Source organism: Amphimedon queenslandica, unplaced genomic scaffold, assembly GCF_000090795.2.
Source record: "Amphimedon queenslandica unplaced genomic scaffold, v1.1 AMPQUscaffold_13087, whole genome shotgun sequence".
Lineage (NCBI taxonomy): Eukaryota > Metazoa > Porifera > Demospongiae > Haplosclerida > Niphatidae > Amphimedon > Amphimedon queenslandica.
In genome coordinates, this window is record NW_003546677.1 from 40,628 (window position 1) to 61,558 (window position 20,931).

The 20,931-nt window shown below is 34.9% G+C and overlaps 3 protein-coding genes and 1 long non-coding RNA gene across 6 annotated transcripts in view; 3 read left to right on the forward strand and 1 right to left on the reverse strand.

Annotated features, from left to right (window-relative positions):
• The window catches only part of LOC100638103 (protein Jade-1-like), a 6,305-nt gene extending 587 nt beyond the window's left edge, over positions 1-5,718 (reverse strand). The window contains exons 1-14 of the mRNA XM_020001317.1: positions 5,529-5,718; positions 5,366-5,454; positions 4,528-4,644; positions 4,437-4,477; positions 4,328-4,372; positions 4,146-4,210; positions 4,002-4,070; positions 3,311-3,378; positions 2,569-2,658; positions 2,057-2,119; positions 1,572-1,696; positions 742-847; positions 165-230; positions 3-29 (exon numbers count right to left, since the gene is read on the reverse strand). Coding sequence (XP_019856876.1) covers positions 3-29; positions 165-230; positions 742-847; positions 1,572-1,696; positions 2,057-2,119; positions 2,569-2,658; positions 3,311-3,378; positions 4,002-4,070; positions 4,146-4,210; positions 4,328-4,372; positions 4,437-4,477; positions 4,528-4,644; positions 5,366-5,452 — 969 coding nt within the window. The 5' untranslated portion in view covers positions 5,453-5,454; positions 5,529-5,718. The remainder of the gene's footprint in view (positions 1-2; positions 30-164; positions 231-741; positions 848-1,571; positions 1,697-2,056; positions 2,120-2,568; positions 2,659-3,310; positions 3,379-4,001; positions 4,071-4,145; positions 4,211-4,327; positions 4,373-4,436; positions 4,478-4,527; positions 4,645-5,365; positions 5,455-5,528) is intronic.
• A 37-nt stretch (positions 5,719-5,755) lies between these two features.
• Positions 5,756-6,511, forward strand: LOC105314146 (50S ribosomal protein L9-like). Its single transcript, XM_011408135.2, has one exon. It carries the CDS (start codon positions 5,778-5,780, stop codon positions 6,426-6,428), a length of 651 nt encoding a protein of 216 aa, XP_011406437.1. The 5' UTR covers positions 5,756-5,777; the 3' UTR covers positions 6,429-6,511.
• Positions 6,512-11,284: 4,773 nt separating this feature from the next.
• LOC109585314 (uncharacterized) lies at positions 11,285-18,582 on the forward strand. 3 transcript variants are annotated; one of them, XR_002186423.1, is made up of 5 exons: positions 11,285-11,424; positions 13,253-13,360; positions 17,160-17,260; positions 17,313-17,379; positions 17,781-18,582. It is a non-coding gene; the product is annotated as an uncharacterized LOC109585314 (long non-coding RNA). The 3 variants fall into 3 exon arrangements; XR_002186425.1 differs by lacking the exons at positions 11,285-11,424; positions 13,253-13,360 and adding exons at positions 15,235-15,301; positions 15,357-15,430; XR_002186424.1 differs by lacking the exons at positions 11,285-11,424; positions 13,253-13,360 and adding exons at positions 15,235-15,301; positions 15,357-15,412.
• Positions 18,583-19,094: 512 nt separating this feature from the next.
• Positions 19,095-20,360, forward strand: LOC109585313 (extracellular protease-like). Its single transcript, XM_020001328.1, has 2 exons — positions 19,095-19,230; positions 19,281-20,360. Exons 1-2 carry the CDS (start codon positions 19,175-19,177, stop codon positions 20,287-20,289), a joined length of 1,065 nt encoding a protein of 354 aa, XP_019856887.1. The 5' UTR covers positions 19,095-19,174; the 3' UTR covers positions 20,290-20,360.
• Positions 20,361-20,931: the final 571 nt, after the last annotated feature.

Genomic DNA, 20,931 nt, shown 5'->3' on the forward strand with positions numbered 1-20,931 from the left:
ACATGGTATGATGATACACAAGTAGGATACTGGAGGAGAGAGAGAGAGAGAAGGGGAGTGGGGGAGAGAGAAATTAAAAATAAAAGACTTTTATCAAACAGAGAAGGAGAGTGTGACATTATAAAGATACATGTACATGCACATGATAAAATACTTTCACTTACTGAGCACTGGATACAAGCTCCATTTCTCTCTCTGCATATACAACACATCAAATTCCACCTACTGACCTACAGATACACATATAATATAACCAGGGCATTATACCCTTTCAAAAATTAAATATGCTTTGGAACAATGCAAAAAAGAAGCAAATGACATAAAATATATAATTAGCTTCCTTTATAAGCACTGGATTTTGCAAAAGCTATCATGGGTTGCCCTGGTTGCCTAGGATACACACCCACTGGTAGCAATGAATATGATTATTATTCCTGAGCCCTTAAAAAAAGAATTTCCAGCCTTTAAAAAATGATCTGACCATTAATTTCAATATTGTATAAACACAGTTTACACAAGTACATACTGTTAACCACATAGGGAGGACAACCCATGATAGCCTTCTACAAATAACTGAGTATATAAAGGAGACTATTGTCCTAGTTCATGTGTGGACTAGATAGCTTAGGCTTTTCAACAATTTTTGAATAGGGTTACTTCATTAGTACCCCTAGTAGTACACACAAATAATGGTGAAAGAAATACTAACACAGAAACTACAATGAATTAAATAGCCCTCACTGGTATTGAGTCAATGTTAGTGATTGGTTCCATCTTGTCAATGTTAGCAATCTTGACCTCAGGGATCCAGAGAGCACAGGACATGTGGGCCCAACCATTACCAGGTCTATTAAAATAATAACAATAATAATAATAATAATAATAATAATAATAATAATAACAGCAGATGTATGATACTGCATGTATAATTAAATTTTTGCCATAAATAACTGCTCCAATTTTATTACATTTTCTACTAGAAAATCATGGATTACAGTTAATGGTTTTTTCCCCCCAAAAAAGACTTCAAAATCACCCCAACTTTTATTACTTTTTCTGATACATATTGATGTCCTTATACTATGTAGAAAGTTTGAGCTGATTCCGACTTCAATTTTTCAAGTTATAGCCATTTCAAGAAAACACCAAAATTCTGAAAAATACCCAAGGCTATAGCTCATGGTTTTTTCTGAAAAATGGCTCCGAAATCACCCCAAATTTTTATTACATTTTCTGATACATATTGATGTCCTCATGCTGTGTAGAAAGTTTGAGCTGATTCCGACTTCAATTTTTTGAGTTACGGCCATTTTAAGAAAACGCCAAATTTCTGAAAAATACCCAAGGCTATAGCCCATGGTTTTTTCCAAAAAATGGCTCCGAAATCACCCCAAATTTTTATTACATTTTCTGATACATATTGATGTTCTCATGCTGTGTAGAAAGTTTGAGCTGATTCCGACTTCAATTTTTCAAGTTACGGCCATTTTAATTGTGCCTCTTGTACATTAATGAAACCACAAAATAAGATTTTCTCAACAACTTCCTTTCCCTCCCTCTCTCCCTCTCACTTGACTCTCTTCATGGCTCCATTCTTATTAGGACACAGTAGACACTGAAAAGGTCGCGACTGCTGACTAGTACAAGGTCTACACAACCAGCTGCCCTTAGGGATCAACTGGACACCATAACACGCCTATAATAAATGAAATAACATTACAGACGTTAACACATCCAATGAACATTAGATATGCAAGACATTTTAAATTGTAAAAAATACCAAATGCATGTACATGTACATGTATACAAGTAAATGTACATGTAAAAAATAGTTAATTTTTGTGAAAATGATGTAATTTTAAATTTTGGGCCACAAAAGTGTCTTGCTAGTCAGACAACTTTCTATAACTTTCTGTCTTGTACTTACACGTACACGTACACGTACACGTACATGTAATTTTACGTTAAATTTTATATTCATTTAAAACCTAAAACTAAATATTGAAGAGAGTGGCTAAACAAAAGTGGGTGTGGTCAACTGCTCATTATTAGTTACCTGGTGAACACAGACATTGCATGAGTCACAGAAAATCATTTCATTGGCTTCTTCACGCTCGGGCTAAAAGAGAGAAAGGGAGAGAAAACAGGGTTATAATGAGAGCAACATATAGTATAGCGGGAAATTTTGGAGGGAATTAAATTTGGTGAATTTAGTGGTTTGATAGCAATTCGCCAAAATAAATCTGCCATTTTGAGTCATTATACGCATGCTCAATGGCACATGGCCACAAATTCACCAAATTAAAATTTGCCAATCACCAAAATTTAGCAATTTGCCAAATTTTAGTCCCTCCAAAATGTACATGTACATTTGTACATAGAATATGTACAAATGTACATGTATAAAGAAAAACTAGCCACTTTTATTAAAAATAATTAATTTATTCATGCTTTAGTAAAATGGTTTTAGACTTTAGATTAAAGGTATCAAAAAAAATAATACATCACAACAAATTGATGCACCAATCATAAGAAATGTGATACTATATTATTATAAATATTTCTTACGTCTTTACAAACGTCACAGACAATCGACTGGTCGTACTCAATCCTCAATGACTCTTCTGTAGCCAGTGCCTTTATCATATTATAATAACACTACAGTAATGATGATAATAATAATGATAATAATAATAATAATAATAATAATAATATAAGGGATTTTTTGTTGTTGTTGTTGTTATTGTTGGTGTTTTTTTGTTTGTTGTTTTGTTTGCTTCTTGTATCTTTCTGCCACCATTTTAATAATAATAATAATAATAATAATAATAATAATGATGATGATGATGATGATAATAATGAATAGTAGATGTATTATTTGACCATCACTTATCCTACAGACAAAATAACTGACACGGAAATACAAGTACATGTACATGTAGTACAACTACATGTATATGTACATATATGTAACTAACATTATTATAATTATAGTAAGTGGATCAATTCCCTCACGTACACACACACACACACACACACACATACACACACAGAGGCTGATAATCAGTAGATAATTAAAATAGTGAAATTGTAAATTTCATGATAAGAGACACTGATAGGCTTACATGTACATTTATATACACATAATGGGGACACTGTACATTAGTAGTGCATTTCACTAGTACATTTATACAGTACATCATTATAATCATTATAAAGGAGAGTATACTGTAAGAATATGGACTACATGTACAGTACATGATTTAGGTGCATATTACATGTACAATGTACGTAATAATTAATCGCTCACTTTCTTTTCCAGTGTCATTATTGATGATTTTAATAGTTTCTCAGTAATACCATTGGAACCAGCCAATACTGAGAGAGGGAGGGAGATGAAATGATAAATATGTATTAGTTAAAGCACTGTTGAGAGTAGGTTACGGAAATTATTGCACGAGGGGCGGTCGAGAGAAAAATGTAGCACAAGGCGAAGCGAAGTGCTACATTTTCGTCGAGACCGTCCCAAGTGCAATAATTTCTGTAATCTACGAATCAACAGTGCTTTGATTGGTTTGTAGTGGTGCGTGGGCGGATCAAATGAAATTTCAAAAGTCGCGCAGGTCGCCAGTGCAAGACGATCAGATCTCATTTATCACTATTATTATTGTTACATGTCTAGTGTATGTAGCTGTGGCTGTGATTCGCCTCTATCAAAGCTTGTGGTTAACAGGAAAGCCCATACATATTATACTGTGCAGTGCTATATATTCCACGCAGTGCTACATTTTCCTATCATGCGGTTATTGGAAGTTGTAGCACTGGTGGCGCCTTTGATCCGCCCACGCACCATACTACAAATGCACATGTACTGTAGTCATGTACATGAGTGAATTAAGAGAGTGTGGGTGTTAGTATCATAGTATGACACATGTTAACTTATAATTATTTGTAAAGTACATGTATAATTAATTGTTAATTAAAGTATAATTAATTGTTACTTTTATATTTTCTCTTCTCATTGACTAACTGTAGCCAAGCTTGATCTAGCTCATCAATCTCATAAGTACCTACAAATCAAATTGAAACAGTAAAATTAAATGATAAACATCACGAAAATGTAGATAAAGTAGAATGTACTGTACCTTTGAGTAATACTTCATCTTGTGTCAGTTGTGAATTAACTTCATCAGAGAAAAACTCATCAGGTCTACATGAGGGGGAGAGAGGGAGAGAGGGAGGGAGAGAGAGAGAGTATCACGTATAAAAAGAAAGGATAATTAAAAAGGTGAAATATACATGTAGGAGTAGGTCACACAAAACAAACCTTGCAAATTTTTGTTCCTCCCTGACTTCCTCTAACGAAGATTGCCTGCAAAGAAAACACAATAAAACCACACCCATCAACAAACTAATGACCACACCCACAAACTAACCTAACACTTGATTGAGGTATTGATTCAGGACTAACACAAACCTAAATACAAAAAATGATAAATATATGTACAAGTGTGTGTATGTGTGTACCTGCACTCCAACTTCCCATTCTGATCTCCATTGGTCTCTGATTTCAACGTAATTGGATGAATCAAGATAATGAGAGTCAGGTAGCTTCATTGCTGTTATGAGATCTGACCTAAACAACTGAACAATCAGAGAGAGAGAGAGAGAGAGAGAGAGAGGGAGAGAGAGAGAGGGAGAGAGAGAGAGAGAGAGAGAGAGAGAGAGAGAGAGAGAGAGAGGGAGAGAGAGAGAGAGAGAGAGAGAGAGAGAGAGAGAGAGAGAGAGAGAGAGAGAGAGAGAAGGATAAATTATTGGTTAACAACCTAACATTATACATGTACAGTACATCTAAAAGGAAATTTTCATGAGGCAATATCATAGAAACCCAGTCTATCATAACCATCTGACCACAAAGTGAGTTTATCTACTCAAGTCTGACTTAGTCATTTTAGTTTAGTTAAGGAAAAAGATATACTTTATTTTTATTTATACTTATACCGTACAGTGGGAAATTTTGGAGGGGATTAAATTTGGCGAATTTGGCAATTTGATAGCCATTCGCCAAAATAAAAATCTGCCATTTTGAGCCATTATACGCATGCTCAATGGTACGTGGCCACAAATTCGCCAAATTAAAAACCGCCAATCACCAAAATTTAGCAATTCGCCAAAATTTAGCCTCTCCAAATTTACGCGCTATACAGTACTTCATTCATATTTTTAAGTGTGCCACACCTCTACAAGTGCTGGTTTCTTCATGCAACCTGTTTGACCATTTAAAAGTCCGTACTCACCAATATTTAGTAATACTTATGAATTTTATTATTACATGTACGTGAATTGTATTATTATCATTTCTTACTTCAGCAGTTCGTGATGATGATGATGTAGATTGTCCTGTTGGTCCTCCTCCTGTTGACATGAATCTATGATGATAGCCTGATGACATCACTAAAAGAAAATAATAATAAAAATAATAAACACATACACAATAGGTGATGGGTGTGGTTGTGGGCGTGTCTTACCTAAAAACCGCCAGAAGTGCTGGTTTCTTTTTAAAGTGTCTTGTTTGCCTTTTTCTTTGGCTTTAGAGGAGGAAGAAAGAGAGGGCGGAGGAATGAGAGAGAAAGAAAGGACAAAGAAAGCTGTACTCGGCTACATCAAAGAGGACCATTCTCCTCCCTGATTGAAACCATCACGTGATGTTGTGTGGGCGTGGTCCCATCACGATGGGCGGTGCTAAAATAAGCACCGCCCACCCACGTGTAACAGCAATGTCACTGAACAACTTCACTCTTTCTTTTTCCTCACATTTAAGGAGAGGACGGCTCATATTAGGACTTCCAACTGTCAGAGACTATGGTAAAAAACAAGCCTCGAAGCCATGGAAGCAAGAACCTAATCGTAAAGTCCGCATGACCCTCATACTCACAGAAAATGTTGAGAATCTCGGCGTACGTGGTGATGTGGTTCAAGTTAAACGAGGCTATGGTAGGAACGTGCTGCTACCAGAAGGGAAGGCAGTTTATTCGCATCACGAGAACTGCAAGTTGTTCGGGATAGGCGACATTAAGGAAGAAATAGAGAAAATGAAGGACGCGGGGGGTTTTAAAATTCAAAACACTATTAGGAAAATGCTCGAGAAAGATTTGGTTTTTAAACGATATCGTACAGGCGGAAAATGGAGTATAAGAGAAATGGAAATATCTACAGCATTGCTTAAAAAGTATCACATGCATGTTCCATTGGACTGTATTAATATGAATAAACCAATTACTGATTATGGACAGACAACTGTGACAGTTAGATTATCTGAGGGTGATGATAAAGTTGGACCGGAAGTGGTAAAGTTGCCAGTGACTGTTAGTCCCAAGGAGAGGCCACAGAAGAAGAAGGAAGAAAAAGAACAAAATGCTGAGACATGATTAATTCAATTCATTTTTGCTGTACTATGCCATGTAAATTAATTGAAATGAGAACAAAAAACACAATGTTATTTCTATCAAAACATTAAATGAGTGGGTGTTGAACAGTTTATGGGTGTGGGCCGTGTGGCTTTGCTTGGAATGTGGGGAAGACAGATATTCCAACTCTTGTATATACAAATGTAGGTGGATGACCTTATTGAAATAATTATGGTTTTTTTTCTTTTAGTTAAACAGTTGTTCCGTATGGGTGTCACTGTAGAGTGATTGACTTTTGTTGAGTCCTATATCATTGAGGTAAGAACTGAAAAGTATTTCATAATGCACACAACAATAATTATTTAAAGTATCAAAAACTAAAAAAATATCAAGAAACCTACTACTACTCATACACAGTCACACACCACACGTATAATGTTGAAAAATTGTTTCATTGTCATTTATGCCATGTTCATGTTTAATCGTCAGACTTCTTACATTTTTTTCCAATAGTTGGGAGGAGGATTTTTTGAAACAATATGGGGCCATATATGAAGGTTGTAAATATGGTCATAATGAACCTTGTTGTGTTATTGTGGTTGCAGTGTGGCCCTGGAATGTTGGCCGTATTTGAATTTGTATTTGATACGGTGCATTTAATGGCCCCAGAGCAATTCAGCGGCTTGTTATTATCCATGAGGAGAAAGAATGCAGCAACAATCACAAGTGATGCTGTGACTGCTATTACATTTATTTTTGTTTTCCCATTTTCCATTTGAGTTATGACCCTTATCACTTGAACTATAAAATAGATGATCAACATTATCGTTATAGTTGCCCATATGCACCAAAGAAATCCGCTCTCAGTTGTGTTGCACTCCAATGTGGTGTTAGTTAATATTGTGTAAAGTGCATCTATTTCCAATATTATAGCAATGGCATTGCTTATAAAATTTTGTGCCTTAGCCACGTCTTCATTTCCATTGTCTTCTGTGTAATATTTTTGTACTATCTTTTTAAATCTTGGCACGAAAACAAATCCAGCGAGCCCAATCACAAGCAAGTATTGTGAAGTATACCTGTATTTACTGGCATTTTCACTTTGTATGTTATAGAAATTGGTGATTTTGTCGCCAATGAAATAGGACCAGTTAGCTATAAGCATCAACAAGTCAGCCATAAAAGTACCAGCTATTAGCACTAATGGATTAATTTCTTCTTCTTCTTCCTCTTCTACACACATAGAACATATTTGCTTGTACGTCCCATAAAGAAATAGGATGATCGTGACAATTCCCAACAAAGAGCCAGTCAAAGCAAAAGCGACTATTTCGATAGTGTTCCAGCGATCAATTGACTCTTCCTCTTCAACAAACAGCAGGGATAGCTGGACTATTATGATTTTAAGAAGACTAAACGTGAAGACAGCAATTTTCATATTGTTGTACATCTTCATAGTCTTAGTATAAACTCCAACTTGTTCTTGGGTAGCATGTTGTTCTGGATCATTTTGAGTACGAGGTGGAATAGGAGGAGGTTGAGAAGTCATTTTAAATCTTCACTTTCTGTTCTTAGACTTGTTTGTATAGAGACAGTATAACGCTGCTTTTATGTTTAAGTTGGTAACAGACTTTTTATAGATACCCAGTAATTCTCTGGGTGATTTCCCCAGTAAAGTCCCCTCCTTCAAACTAAATTAAGTCACGAGACAAGAGAGTTATAAAAACATGTGTACAGATATACTGTCACTGAACAATATACATTCTCATTTGGTTCACTACACACCTCATTATACACATGCACTCTCACTGTATGCACGTGAATGTCATAATGTAATATGGATATTATTTGATGGTGGTTTTAGAACTGAAAAATCAGAGATTTTTTTGATCACATTTGTGTTACTGAAGTGATATCATTCATTCATTGTTGTGCTTTATGTATTGCCCAAATAGTTTTTCGTTTTGCATTCATAAGTTGTTGAAATAGTATAGAACCATTCTTTGTCAGGCTGGGCTAATTTGTCATTAAAAGTTTCATTCTTGCAGAGCACTATTATTGGGGAAACCCATGTACTACTTTGCCTGCATGTTAGACTAATATTCCCTGAATCTTAATTCTGTGTTTATTCTATATACCAATGAATGGGCTGGATTTTGGTGTACCAATAGATTACAGTTTCACTATGAAATCAAATAGAGGGAAGTTACTTTAAGCTAGTTACAAGTAACTCATAAAATAAACGCATCTTTTAGTGTACAATGGAGTGTTATCTCCATATTTAGAAGTGAAAGAGCACAACCCACTTATTTAATTAGCCCACTCATTTGATTAGCCCACCCACTCACTTATTAACAATAGGGATTACTAAAATAATTTAAAATTAAGAATTGTAAATTGTAAAAATTACTGAGGTGTTCTATGCTAGAAGCATAGAGCTTTTAGTATTTGCTGCAAAAAGTGTTGTTGTGGCTGCCATATAGCACAAAGATATTGTTGAATAGCTTAAGGGAAAATGTTGTGACTTTTAGTTGGCCAGGAGCATAGGCGTAGGAATTAGGGGGGGCTAAGGGGGGGGGCTGAAGCCCCCCAACTTTTCAGCAAGAAGGGCTTAGCCCCCCCATGTTCACATGCTAAGTCATGCATGCTTTTTAATGTTGAGCCCCCCAACTTTTGAATCATTCCTACGCCTATGGCCAGGAGTTTCAAAAGTGAGGACTGATATCATTGTAAAGTTGCTCTTTTTTTCTGTCTACATTAGACTGCATTGTGTTAATGCACAGGTTAATAATGGCTATCATTATTGTAAGATTTATGTAAAGAAATTCTTAGAAATGCAAAAAACACAATTAGCATTCATTTAATGAATAATAATTTAGTGTTCAAGTAGCTGTAGGCTTATCTTTGCCTTCTTTTTTCTTTGATTTACCACATAAAATAGGCAATAAAAGAAGTGCAACAAGTATCACCTGAATAGCATTCAATACAAAGCGAACAATGTTATTGGCTTGACATTCGGTTCCAATAACGATTTGGTTTGAGGTACTGTTAAAGAGTTCATCACTGATGTGTGCTGTGTTGCATGTCACGTTCAATGCATTTAGCTCGTTCATGTCATTGATTTTGACGCATTTTGTGCCTCCTAGACAATTGAGTGCCTTTTGGTTGTCACTTACCATGAACAAGATAATCAGCAAGACTGAAAAGATTGTAGTCCATGCTGGTATGCAGCGATTTATTTTTATTTTTGATGCTATTGTGAATAATTGGAGGCCAACATAAGGAGTCAAGACAGCAGGGATTGTTAATAAAGCAGCCCAAGTTCCTACTATTTGGCGGTTAGAGCAATTGTTGAATATATTCTCAAATAGCGTGTAAATTGCATCTGCTTCTGGAACTTGAGCGATACTTTTTTTAACAATTTGCTTTGTTACTTTATAGTCAGAATCAACAAAGCTTTGTACTTCATCAATAGTTTCTTTACCGGGCAAGTTGCTTTTTGAATCCTTTGTTTTTTCCTCTGAATCCTTTGTTTTTTCCTCTGCATCTCTATTGAAGTACTGGTATAAGTATCCCTTGAATATTGGCACATACCGGAATCCAAGTGCTCCTATAATTAGCAAAATCTGTGAAGCCATTTTGAAGCTTTTTGATTGTTCTTTAATTTTGTAGAAGTTTTTCAAATTATCCCCTATGAAGTAGCACAATATCGCACCAACCATTAAAAAATTTGAAAAACCGTATAAGGAAATCTCGTAACCTTTTTTATCATTTTTTGTTTCTGTTTTTTCTTTGTCCTCAATACACTTACGGCATGCTAATATGTGAATTATTAGCCATAGGATGAATGATGCTATTACTAAAGCTGCAATTTCTCCGGCCTCATCACTGATGGTGACACATTTTATGTACGATGTTGTGAAAATTTTGACAAAAGATACAGCAAAACCTTTCACTAGATCAATGCTGTAGGCAATTATTTTGAGAGTGTCAAAAAAATTAGCAGACTTGCTGTAGATTTCTCTTTTATCCGTGTTCACTTTCTGACCGAGTGTTTTTGCATCCTTTTCCACTTTCTGACCGAATGTTTTCACACCCTTTTCAACTTTCTGACTGAGTGTTTTTACACCCTTTTCCGCTAAATCCATTTGTATCACTCAGTAACAATAATAATAGTTTTAGTGAAATTAATGCCGTAGACTACGTAGCACTAAAAAGAAACAGCAAAACAGCTTAATTTATAGAAAAATACAAATTTATAAATAGAATTTGCGAAAGTTACTAATAATAGAACTTATGCCGGAAAAATGGTTAAAGTTATTTTGGCTGAAAACACATCAGCGACAGGGTGGTGTGCCAAATATTAATAATAATGCACTAGTATTGTTTTATGAAGCAAAAGTACATGTAGTGCATTTGTACCCTAGCTATTCCTAGAATCTGCTGTGTTTATTCTATTAATGGTGGGTATGTTCTTGGTGTATACCAGTGGGTTCTTTGTTATTGTAGTTGTGGTAATTTGCTAACAGAGATGAGATGGATGTAAAATTTTAGCATTCGAACATTTTATTGATCAAAATGAACAAATGTTTGAATGTTTTGCACCATGCATGGAATTAATCAATCAGTTTGTTGTTTAGACACTCTAATTAAATGCAGGATCCTACACCCAATATATAGCTCAATGTTAATGATTTATATATCAGACTAAATAAGTTATGTATGTGATTGATTAGTAGGCATGTCGGTAGGGTGGTACATACCACACCTATTGACACACCTACTTATATTTGAACACCTGCTGCAGCATTTGAATGTTCTTCTTAACGAACAAACATTCAAATGTTTCAACATTTGTCCCAGCCCTATTAAGTAATAGTCTTTCTCTCTTATTCCCCAGATTATATGCAATGGTATATGGCAAGGAATAATTTTGTTCAAGATAACTATCAAATGTGTCTTACTATAAATGAAGCAGGAAGTGGCCCGGGAAAATATAATCATGATGACATACAAAGTATGTTGTTTTAAATATGATGCATGTAATATTGTATGAACATATGGATACATTATTAAAAGGACACCATTATACATTAAGTATTGTATAAAAACTGAAAAAAATACTATGAGACTTGATCACTGCACATACATCATAATTATAAAATTGTTCCACCTTGTTGACAAGTTGTTGTGTTAATTTTAGGACGGTATTGGTATGTATTTCCTACAGAGTTTCTTAACAATTAAGTAGAATTTAATGACAAATGGGATCATGTATATAAATACTGCAAATATGGTCATAATGAGCCTTGTTGTGTTGTTGTGGTTGCAGTATGGCCCTGGAATGTTTATGTTGGTCGTATTTGAATTTAGATTACTTGTAAATGTATTTGATACGGTGCATTTGATGTGTCCAGAGCAATTCAATGGCTTGTTATTATCCATAAGGAGAAACAAAGCAGCAACGATCACAATTGATGCTGTAACAAATCCAGCCTTTATTTTGTCATCGATATTTGTCATTTGAGCTATGACCCTTTTAGCTTGAAATATAAGATAGATGGCCAAACTTATCAGTATAACTGTGTAGATGAACCAAGGCATGATGGACTGAGCTGTGTTGCACTCCAACACTATGTTAGTTAGTATGGTGTATAGCGCATCTGTCTCCAATATTAGGGCTATGACATTGTTGATGAAGTTTTGTGACTTAGCTAAGTCCCTCCACTCTGTTTCATCATCTTTAGTGTTATCATCGTGGAAATGTTTTTGGACTACTTTCTTGAATCTTGGCACGAAAACAAATCCAGTTAATCCCATCAAAAGAAGGAGTTGCGAAGCATAGCGATACTTAGTGGCATTTTCACTTTGTATGTTGTAGAAATTGGTGATATTGTCACCAACAAAGTAACTCCAGTTTGCTAGTAGCATCATAAAGTCAGCCACAGTATTGCTAACCATTCCTGCTTTAGTGTTTTCACTTCCACGTACTTGTTTAAATATTCCATAGAGAAACAAGCAAATGGTAACAACTCCCAACAAAGAGCCAGTCAAAGAAACAGCAACAATTTCAATAGTGTTCCAGCGATCAATTGACTCCTCCTCTTTAACAAACAGCAGAGATAGCTGGACTATTATGATTTTAAGGAGGCTAAACGTGAAGACAGCAATCTTCATCTCATTGTACAGCTTCATAGTCTTAGCGTAAGCTCCAGCTTGTTCTTGTGTAGCATATTGTATGTGAACTTCAGAACTCATTTTAGGCCTTCAATTTCTGGAAGCTCCTCTTCTTAGATTTATTTTTATAGAGATATATATAGTTGGACTGATAAACTTGCCAGTTAGCTCTTGTATATTTATTTCTTTTATATCAAACACAACGAGTAGGTTTACTAACTATACGTCAAGGGACAATCCCTAGGAAAGCCCCTTCTATATGGTGTATTTTATGGTGGTTTATTTTTAATCACTGTATTCCTGGTAAATTCCCCACCGATTCCCCTAGTGAGTCATGCAGGTGCATTAATTGACCACATTTTGTTTACTACCTTGTTCTATGAGTTGTATTTACAATAACTGGACATAATTATTATGCCCTTATAAAGCAAAGTATGATAACACCACTGTATATAGTTACCGTATTTGTTCAGTTTATCACAAATGGTCAGCTATATTCACAGAAACTATAAATGAACCACCTTAGCACGTGTATGTAACTCATAACTGCTCATAATAATAAATTTTATGAGTCAAACTTATATATAATTGTATCATACTTTTATGCTTATTTTGTTAATGAAAAGTGGGATGGTTTTTGTATAACAGTGGGTTCTTTGTTATTTTAGGAGTTACTATGAATCTGCAGTTGGCTTTCTCTCCTAGAGAGAAGTGTTGGTATGAACTGGCTATAGTTCATATAAGTGATGGCATAACTAAGAAGAGTCAACATTGAGGTAATTTGATTATTTTATTAAGAAAAACAGAGACAAAATTAGCTTTTAATCCTAAAAAAACCTAATAAGTACTTATTATAAATGTAGTGTTCAAGACTCTTCCTTTTTGTCTTTGCATAACTTTTCCACAGCAAAGAAGAATAGACCCCAAACCATTATTAGTATTATTTCTAAGATTTGTAGCCCAATGCGGGCTTGGTTATTGGCACTGCATTCAGTTCCAATAACAATTTGGTTTGAAGTACTGTTGAAGAATTCATCACCAATGTGTGTCGTGTTACATGTGGCGTTCAATGCATTAAGTTCGTTAATGTCATTGATCCTGACACATTTCGTGATGTCCAGACAATTGAGCACCTTTTGGTTATCACTGATTGCGAATAAGAGAAGCAGCGAGCTTGTTATGCCCACCGTGACTATTGTTTTTAAAATTTTTTTGCATTCAGATTTCATTTTGGATAAACTGCTCAGTGTTTGCATGCCAACATAAGGACTCAAGACAGCAGGAATTGCTATTGTAGCAGCCCAAGCTCCTGCATTTTCCACTTCAGAGCATTTGGTGAATATATTCTCAAACAGTGTGTAGATTGCATCTGCTTCTGGAACAAGGGCAATACTCCTTTTGATGATATTTCTGTCTCCTGACCCAATCAAGTCCTTTGTTTTTTGTAGCATTCCTTTGTTTTATTAATGCAGCCTTCAACGGCTATTGCTGTTTGATCATCATTGCTTTTTGGGTCTACGTCTCTATTGTAGTACTTATATATGTATCCCTTGAACATTGGTAAATACCTGAATCCAAGTACTCCTGCAGTTAGTAAGATTTGTGAGAACATTCTGAATGTGTTTGAATTTTTGTTAATATTAGCAAAGACTGCCAAATTGTCTCCGATAAAGTAGCATATTATGGCAATGACCATTAAAAAATTTGAGAAACAATATAAAAGAATTTCACCCCTTTTTTCCGCTCTCTTTTTGTCCTCAACGCACTTAGCCAATGCCTTTGTACCAATTCCAATTATCAGAATGATTACTGCTATTCCTAAAGCTACACCTCTATGACATCATCAGCAATGTTGATACACTTTATGTGCTTTGTTGTTGAAGCCTTGATGATCGATACAATGAAATCTTTTGCTAGGTCAATGATGAAGGCAGTAATTTTGAGGTCATCAAAGAAATTGACAGACTTGCCATAGACTTCTGCCTTATCAGTGCCCAGTTTCTTGCTGACTGTTTTTATTGTTCCTTCCATTGGTCCCTCTCTGTCAATAATAATAATAATAATAATAATAATGACAGCAATACTCTAGACAGAATAACTAATACACTAGAGAAAAGATGACAAAACAGCTTATTTATAGAGAAACATGAATCTATTAATAGAGTTTGAGAGAGTTACTAATAATAGAATTTTATTAATACATTTACTTGGGAAACACGATCTAAGTTTTTATTGAGACCAAAATTCCTTTGTTATTATAGTAATTAGCAATTACTATTACAAATAATAAGTACATGTACTATCACTACTATGAGTGCATGTTGGAGGAAATTAAGAGTTATACTGTCATGGAACATGTACTTCCCTTTTCCTCATTCATCTATTACTATGCGCTATTATACTACATGTAGCTATACAGTATTATACAGTATATTAGTTTTGATGAGGGAGGTTTGTGCTATTTTACCTTATGAGGCACTGTATGCACATATATTTATGTATGTACATTAATGTATTGGTTGGTGAAGTTACCAGTGGGTGTTAGTCCTCAGGTGAGGACACAGAAAAAGAAGAAAGAAGAAGAACAAAATGCTAGGACATGATTAATTTTATTATACTATACTATTCTTGCAATGCTTGCAATGCTTTGGCTAAATTAATATTGTAGGCGTGGCTCTATCAAATGGATTCCTGATATTGTACCAGACTAAATATAGGTGAAGTACTAGTATTGCTATTATTTTATGTGCATGCTTACTCTCTTTCCAATAGTGATTTATGAATGTGAAAAAGACACTGCTCCAAGAATCCTAACTTCATTGATTGAGGTATTTTAATTTTTAAAGGTAATTACAAAAACACAAATATACTAAAAATATTAAGAAACACACTACACAATGCTGCATGCACCATAATAATTATCAGTTAAAAATTGTTCCACGTTTTCATTTTGATGAAGGGCTTAGGAAGACACGACATACTTCCTACAGAATTTTTTGATGATTATGTAGAATTTAATGGCAAATGGGATCATGTATATAAGCACGGCAAAGAATGTCATAACAAGCCTTGTTGTGTTATTATGATTGCAGTATGGCCCTGGAATGTTGATTGTATTTGAATTTAGATTATTGCTTATAAATGTATTTGATACGGTACATTTGATGTGTCCAGAGCAATTCAACGGCTTGTTGTTATCCATGAGGAGATACAGAGCAGCAACGATCACAACTGATGTTGTAACAAATCCAGCCATTATCTTATCATCAATATTTGTCATTTGAGCTATGACCCTTTTAGCTTGAAGTATAAGATAGATGGCCAAACTTATCAGTATAATTGTATAGATGAACCAAGGCATGATGGTCTGGGCTGTGTTGCACTCCAATACTATGTTAGTTAGTATTGTGTATAGTGCATCTGTCTCCAATAATAGGGCTATGACATTGTTGATGAAGTTTTGCGACTTAGCCAAGTCTCTCCACTCCATTTCATCATCTTTAGTGTTATCGTCATGAAAGTGTTTTTGTACTACTTTCTTGAATCTTGGCACGAAAACGAATCCAGTTAATCCCATCACAAGAAGGAGTTGCGAAGCATAGCGATACTTACTGGCATTTTCACTTTGTATGTTGTAGAAATTGGTTATACTGTCACCAGCAAAATAGCACCAGTTAGCTAGTAGCATCATGAAATCAGCCACAATATTGCTAACCATTGCTGCTTTAGAGATTTCACTTCGATATACTTGTTTACATATTCCATAGAGAAACAAGCAAATGGTAACAACTCCTAACAAAGAGCCAGTCAAAGAAACAGCAACAATTTCAATAGTGTTCCAGCAATCAATTGACTCCTCCTCTTTAACAAACAACAAGGATACCTGGACTATTATGATTTTAAGGAGACTAAACGTGAAGACAGTAATCTTCATCTCATTGTACAGCTTCATAGTCTTAGCATAAGCTCCAGCTTGTTCTTGGGGTATGTGAACTTCAGAACTCATTTTAGGACTTCCAATTTCTGGAATCTTCTCCTCTTCTTAGATTTATTTGTATGAGGGACAAACTTTATGTTTTAGTTGGGAAGATAAACTTGGCAGTTGAAAGCTCTTGTTTATTCATCTCTTTTATATCAGACACCTTACTAACTAAGCATCAAGGGACAATCCCTAGGAAAGCCCCCTTTTACTTTATTTTAATTCTTATTATTCCCTGGTAAATTCCAAGGTAAATTCCCTATCGATTCCGCTTGTGAATTTGAATGTTAAATATAATTTCATACCTTGTTTGTTTGAAGGCATGCGAGAAGTATTAGTGTTGTTGACACTTTGCTTCCTTGTTCTATAGAACTGTATATACAATATGACTATATGCCCTATGAATTATCGATGTATTATTAACTTCATACTTATTGATTTCTTAGTGAATCACAAATAGCCGGCTATATTCACAGTATAAATGAACAGCCTTAGCTAGCTACATGTACATGTACATGTAGCTATATAGTTATTGTATGAGTAATAGTTGGTTACATCACCCTCTCTCCTCTTTTCTCTCTCTCTCTTTCTCATAGTAAAATATGCTGCTGATGTTATGGTTGCCAAAAAATTTTATACTGTAAAGTGACTAAAAGGAGGAAGTGGAGTAGATGAAGATGTACATGTGCCCTGCTTGGTATGTAGATAGTTTTTATAATACTATTTATTTATTTATTTATTTATTTCAGAAATTTACAGTACATATTAATAGAGAGAAGCAGAGTTAAGAAATGACAGTACTGAGGGTAAACTGAGGTACAACTGTATAGATGTATTATCACTGGCGGATCCAGAAAAATTAAAAGGGGGGTTCCATTTCACTTAAGTAGGTGTGGCTCATTAATTTTAATTAATAAAATAGAGGAAAAGTGCTGCAAACTGACTGCAAAGAATCCAAAGATACTACAAAAAGACAACTTCTTCAGCCAAAGAGGGGGTTCCATGGAACCCATGGAACCCCCCCTAGATCCGCCACTGATTATCACTGCTTTGAGTGCATGTAATAGGAAGGAGGAGGTGTATCTATACTGTACATCCCCTTTTCATTCTCCCTCACTAATCTATCACTGCACATTAATTTATGTACAATTATATTATTGTAATTGTTTCAACAATAGTTTATTATTTTTAAATGAGTGGGTGTTGGAATTTTGTAGGTGTGGCTTTATTGGTTGTTGATCAATTGAAGAGGATTTAACTCATTATAGGTAGAGTAAAATGACCTTATTGAAATAATAGTGAAGTAGGTGTTCATAATATCCAGCCTATTGTCATTGTACCTTATATACCTTACAATGTTCAAGGTATGCTGTGTTTGTATACGTGTACATGTACATTATTGCTTGTTTTTACAACTATGTACTTAGATCTACTATATGCAATGAACCTTAATATACATATACTAGTAACTATTACCATAAATCTTCTAAATATTCAACATTCTAACTTCGTCAAATAAATATTTTTTCCCAAATTTTCACAATATTACTTCTAATTATTCGATTATGCAAAATTACTGGCTGAGTATTCTAATTTCGACATAATCCTCTTATTTCAGCACATGATTGACCACGTGCTTCAGTCTACCTTACCAAGCAGCTGAGACTTTAGAATGACCCTCCCTCCAATTTAGTCAATAAAAATTATTTAAAAGTAAAAAAAAAAACATTTTTAACCTCTAATTTTTCAATATTAATAATTTTAAGGTGAATTTAATTTGCCGAATTTTTAGAAGATTTACAGTATACTATTTTGTCACTTGGACTTGGCCTGAATCTATTTGGCTCTGGGCTACATGTGTAGGCTCTGTATTAGTAATTAATTTTCACGCACTTAACTGATCATACTATTATTGTTAAAGATAATACATATTTCATTTAACTGTTGAAAGTAAATTTAATGCACATACATGTTACTGAAAAACATAATGTAGCTCTACTAATTACTTTACTCTTTATTGCACCTAAAACTGCATGTAGTAGTAAGTAGTACATGCTTTGTCTTATAATTTTGCTCTGGCAAAATAGGTTTTGCATTTTTACCTGTTCAATTGTCCTCATATCATAAATTTATCTAAGTTCCTAGCCCTTACTGAAAGCAGCATGTACCATTGCTTTTTGTTTACAACAACGAACAATTGTATCCAGTACATGCACATTGTGACAGTATAGTACATAAGTGAAGCCAACTAGTCACTATAACTTGGCCTGACACCTCAACTGGACAATAGTCCATCCAATTCTAGTAGTAATGTGCATAAGAAAGCCAACTAGTCACTACATTATAGTAGTCATGTGCAATAGGAAAGCCAACTTGTCACTAGAACTTGGACTGACACCTCAACTGGACAATTTTACAGCTTCATGTCTTGTGCCGGAATCATGTCATGCAGCTAGCCTCTGATTGGTCAGTTTTTGCTTAATTGCTAATGAATATTGATGAGGTACCTAATAGTATACAAGGAAGTGACCAGCAGCAGTCAATCACTTCTCACTAAAATAAGAAATCATCTCACAAGAAGAAGGAATACTGTCTATCAAGGAAAGGAATCATGAAGACTCTACTCTCACTCTTCTGTCTGGTTACTTACCTGACCTGTGCTCTGAGGTATGTTGCTACAGTATCAAATCAATGTTACTTTTCTCTTGTACATGCAGTGCTAATAGCTGGCCAGTCTCTCTTGACATGGCTTGTAATAAAGCTCTTTCTGCAGTTGCTTGCTCTTTTGAGTTTACCAACAATGCAAATCAGGATCTCTATCTGCTAAAACGTAACACTCCTCTTGAAGGACTCAACTCTCAATTCGTCTCTGTCTCTCTTGATGGTCGCCCACTGGAATATGAAGGTATTTATGCTTACCGTCTCCCTCCTACAAAGGATGAGTTTGTTCTCTTGAAGGCAGGTGAGAGTATTTCTGCCTCAGTCCAAATCACTGATGCCTTTAACATTGATACTGATGGTCTCTACACTGTACAATACAGTAGACCTTTACAGTATCTGTCAGTGAATGAGATGAGTGCAATGTCTATTGGTAAGCTCAGGGAATCGATTGTACGCAAATCCGTTCAACTTTATTTGGATGGCACTCGTCTTCTCTTTAAACCACCCAGGCCAAACAAAAAACTAAACTCTATCAAAACCCAATCATGCTCTACTGCTACATTTCTCAATGGTGATAGGAAAAATAAGGAAACACTAAAAGTTCATCAAAAGTTATGTGCTGGTACAGACACAGCTAAAGCTAATGTGAAGTATAATGAAGATTACAGGACATGGTTTGGTCAATACACTTGCTATAGAGCAAATAAAGTGAAATACACGTATTATTTAGTGAAAGATCTGCTACAGAGAAATGATATTGAGTATTATAACAACGGGCCGAAATGTGAAGCTAATATGATTGCCTATGCAAATGTCTACTGGACTACCATCTATCTTTGTGACAAGTATTATGACTTGCCTGCTGACTGTGCTAGTACTGAAGCAACTAAAGAAATGACTATTTTGAGTTTCCTGGGCAAGATTACAAATCATTGCAGCTTTCTTGCGGCATCAGATAACTCTCCAGTTACCGTGGAAATTTCTAAAATGATAGCCAGCCTGGCTCCTGATATGGCCATTGAGGCTTGTAGGAATATTGGATACTTCTACTGTGACTCTCAGTAATGGAGCTGATGGGATCATTTACTAAAAGCCAAGAACTTTAGAACTCATGCAACACTATAGGACATGCACAGTTTATTTTGGATTAATTAATAATACATTTTTGATCAATTGTTTATCTTGGCTTATAATAATAAAAGTTGTTTAAAGTAATGCAGTCTTGGAATAGGAATGGGGGAATTGGCTGAAGTTTGTTGCATATCGCTAATACATATTAATACCTTAGTATGAGTTTCTCATAGCAAGCTATGAGCTACATATTAAGTACATTCATGTCACTATGTCATTTGCTAATAGATCTAGCATTTTATACACCTAATGTATCAATACGCAATGTTGCATTTAAACTTTTTATGTTGAAGTCAATATGCATAATTAGCTGCTAATAAATTATTTAGCAGGCATGTACTGGTATGTTATGATTTATCCCTTCAATGCTGTGTTTGCCAGTATCTAGTTGTAGTGAATTGAAGTGACTGCCAATTTAAGAGCAGATTTGTACTATAGTGCACAATCTTGGGCCAATTGTTTTTAAAAGTGAAAAGGTGAGAATTCTCCATTTTCATAATTACATATACATGTTCTTATATCATGTAAAAAGTTTTAGCGGATTTCCATTAAAATTGATTATTTTACAAATTTTAA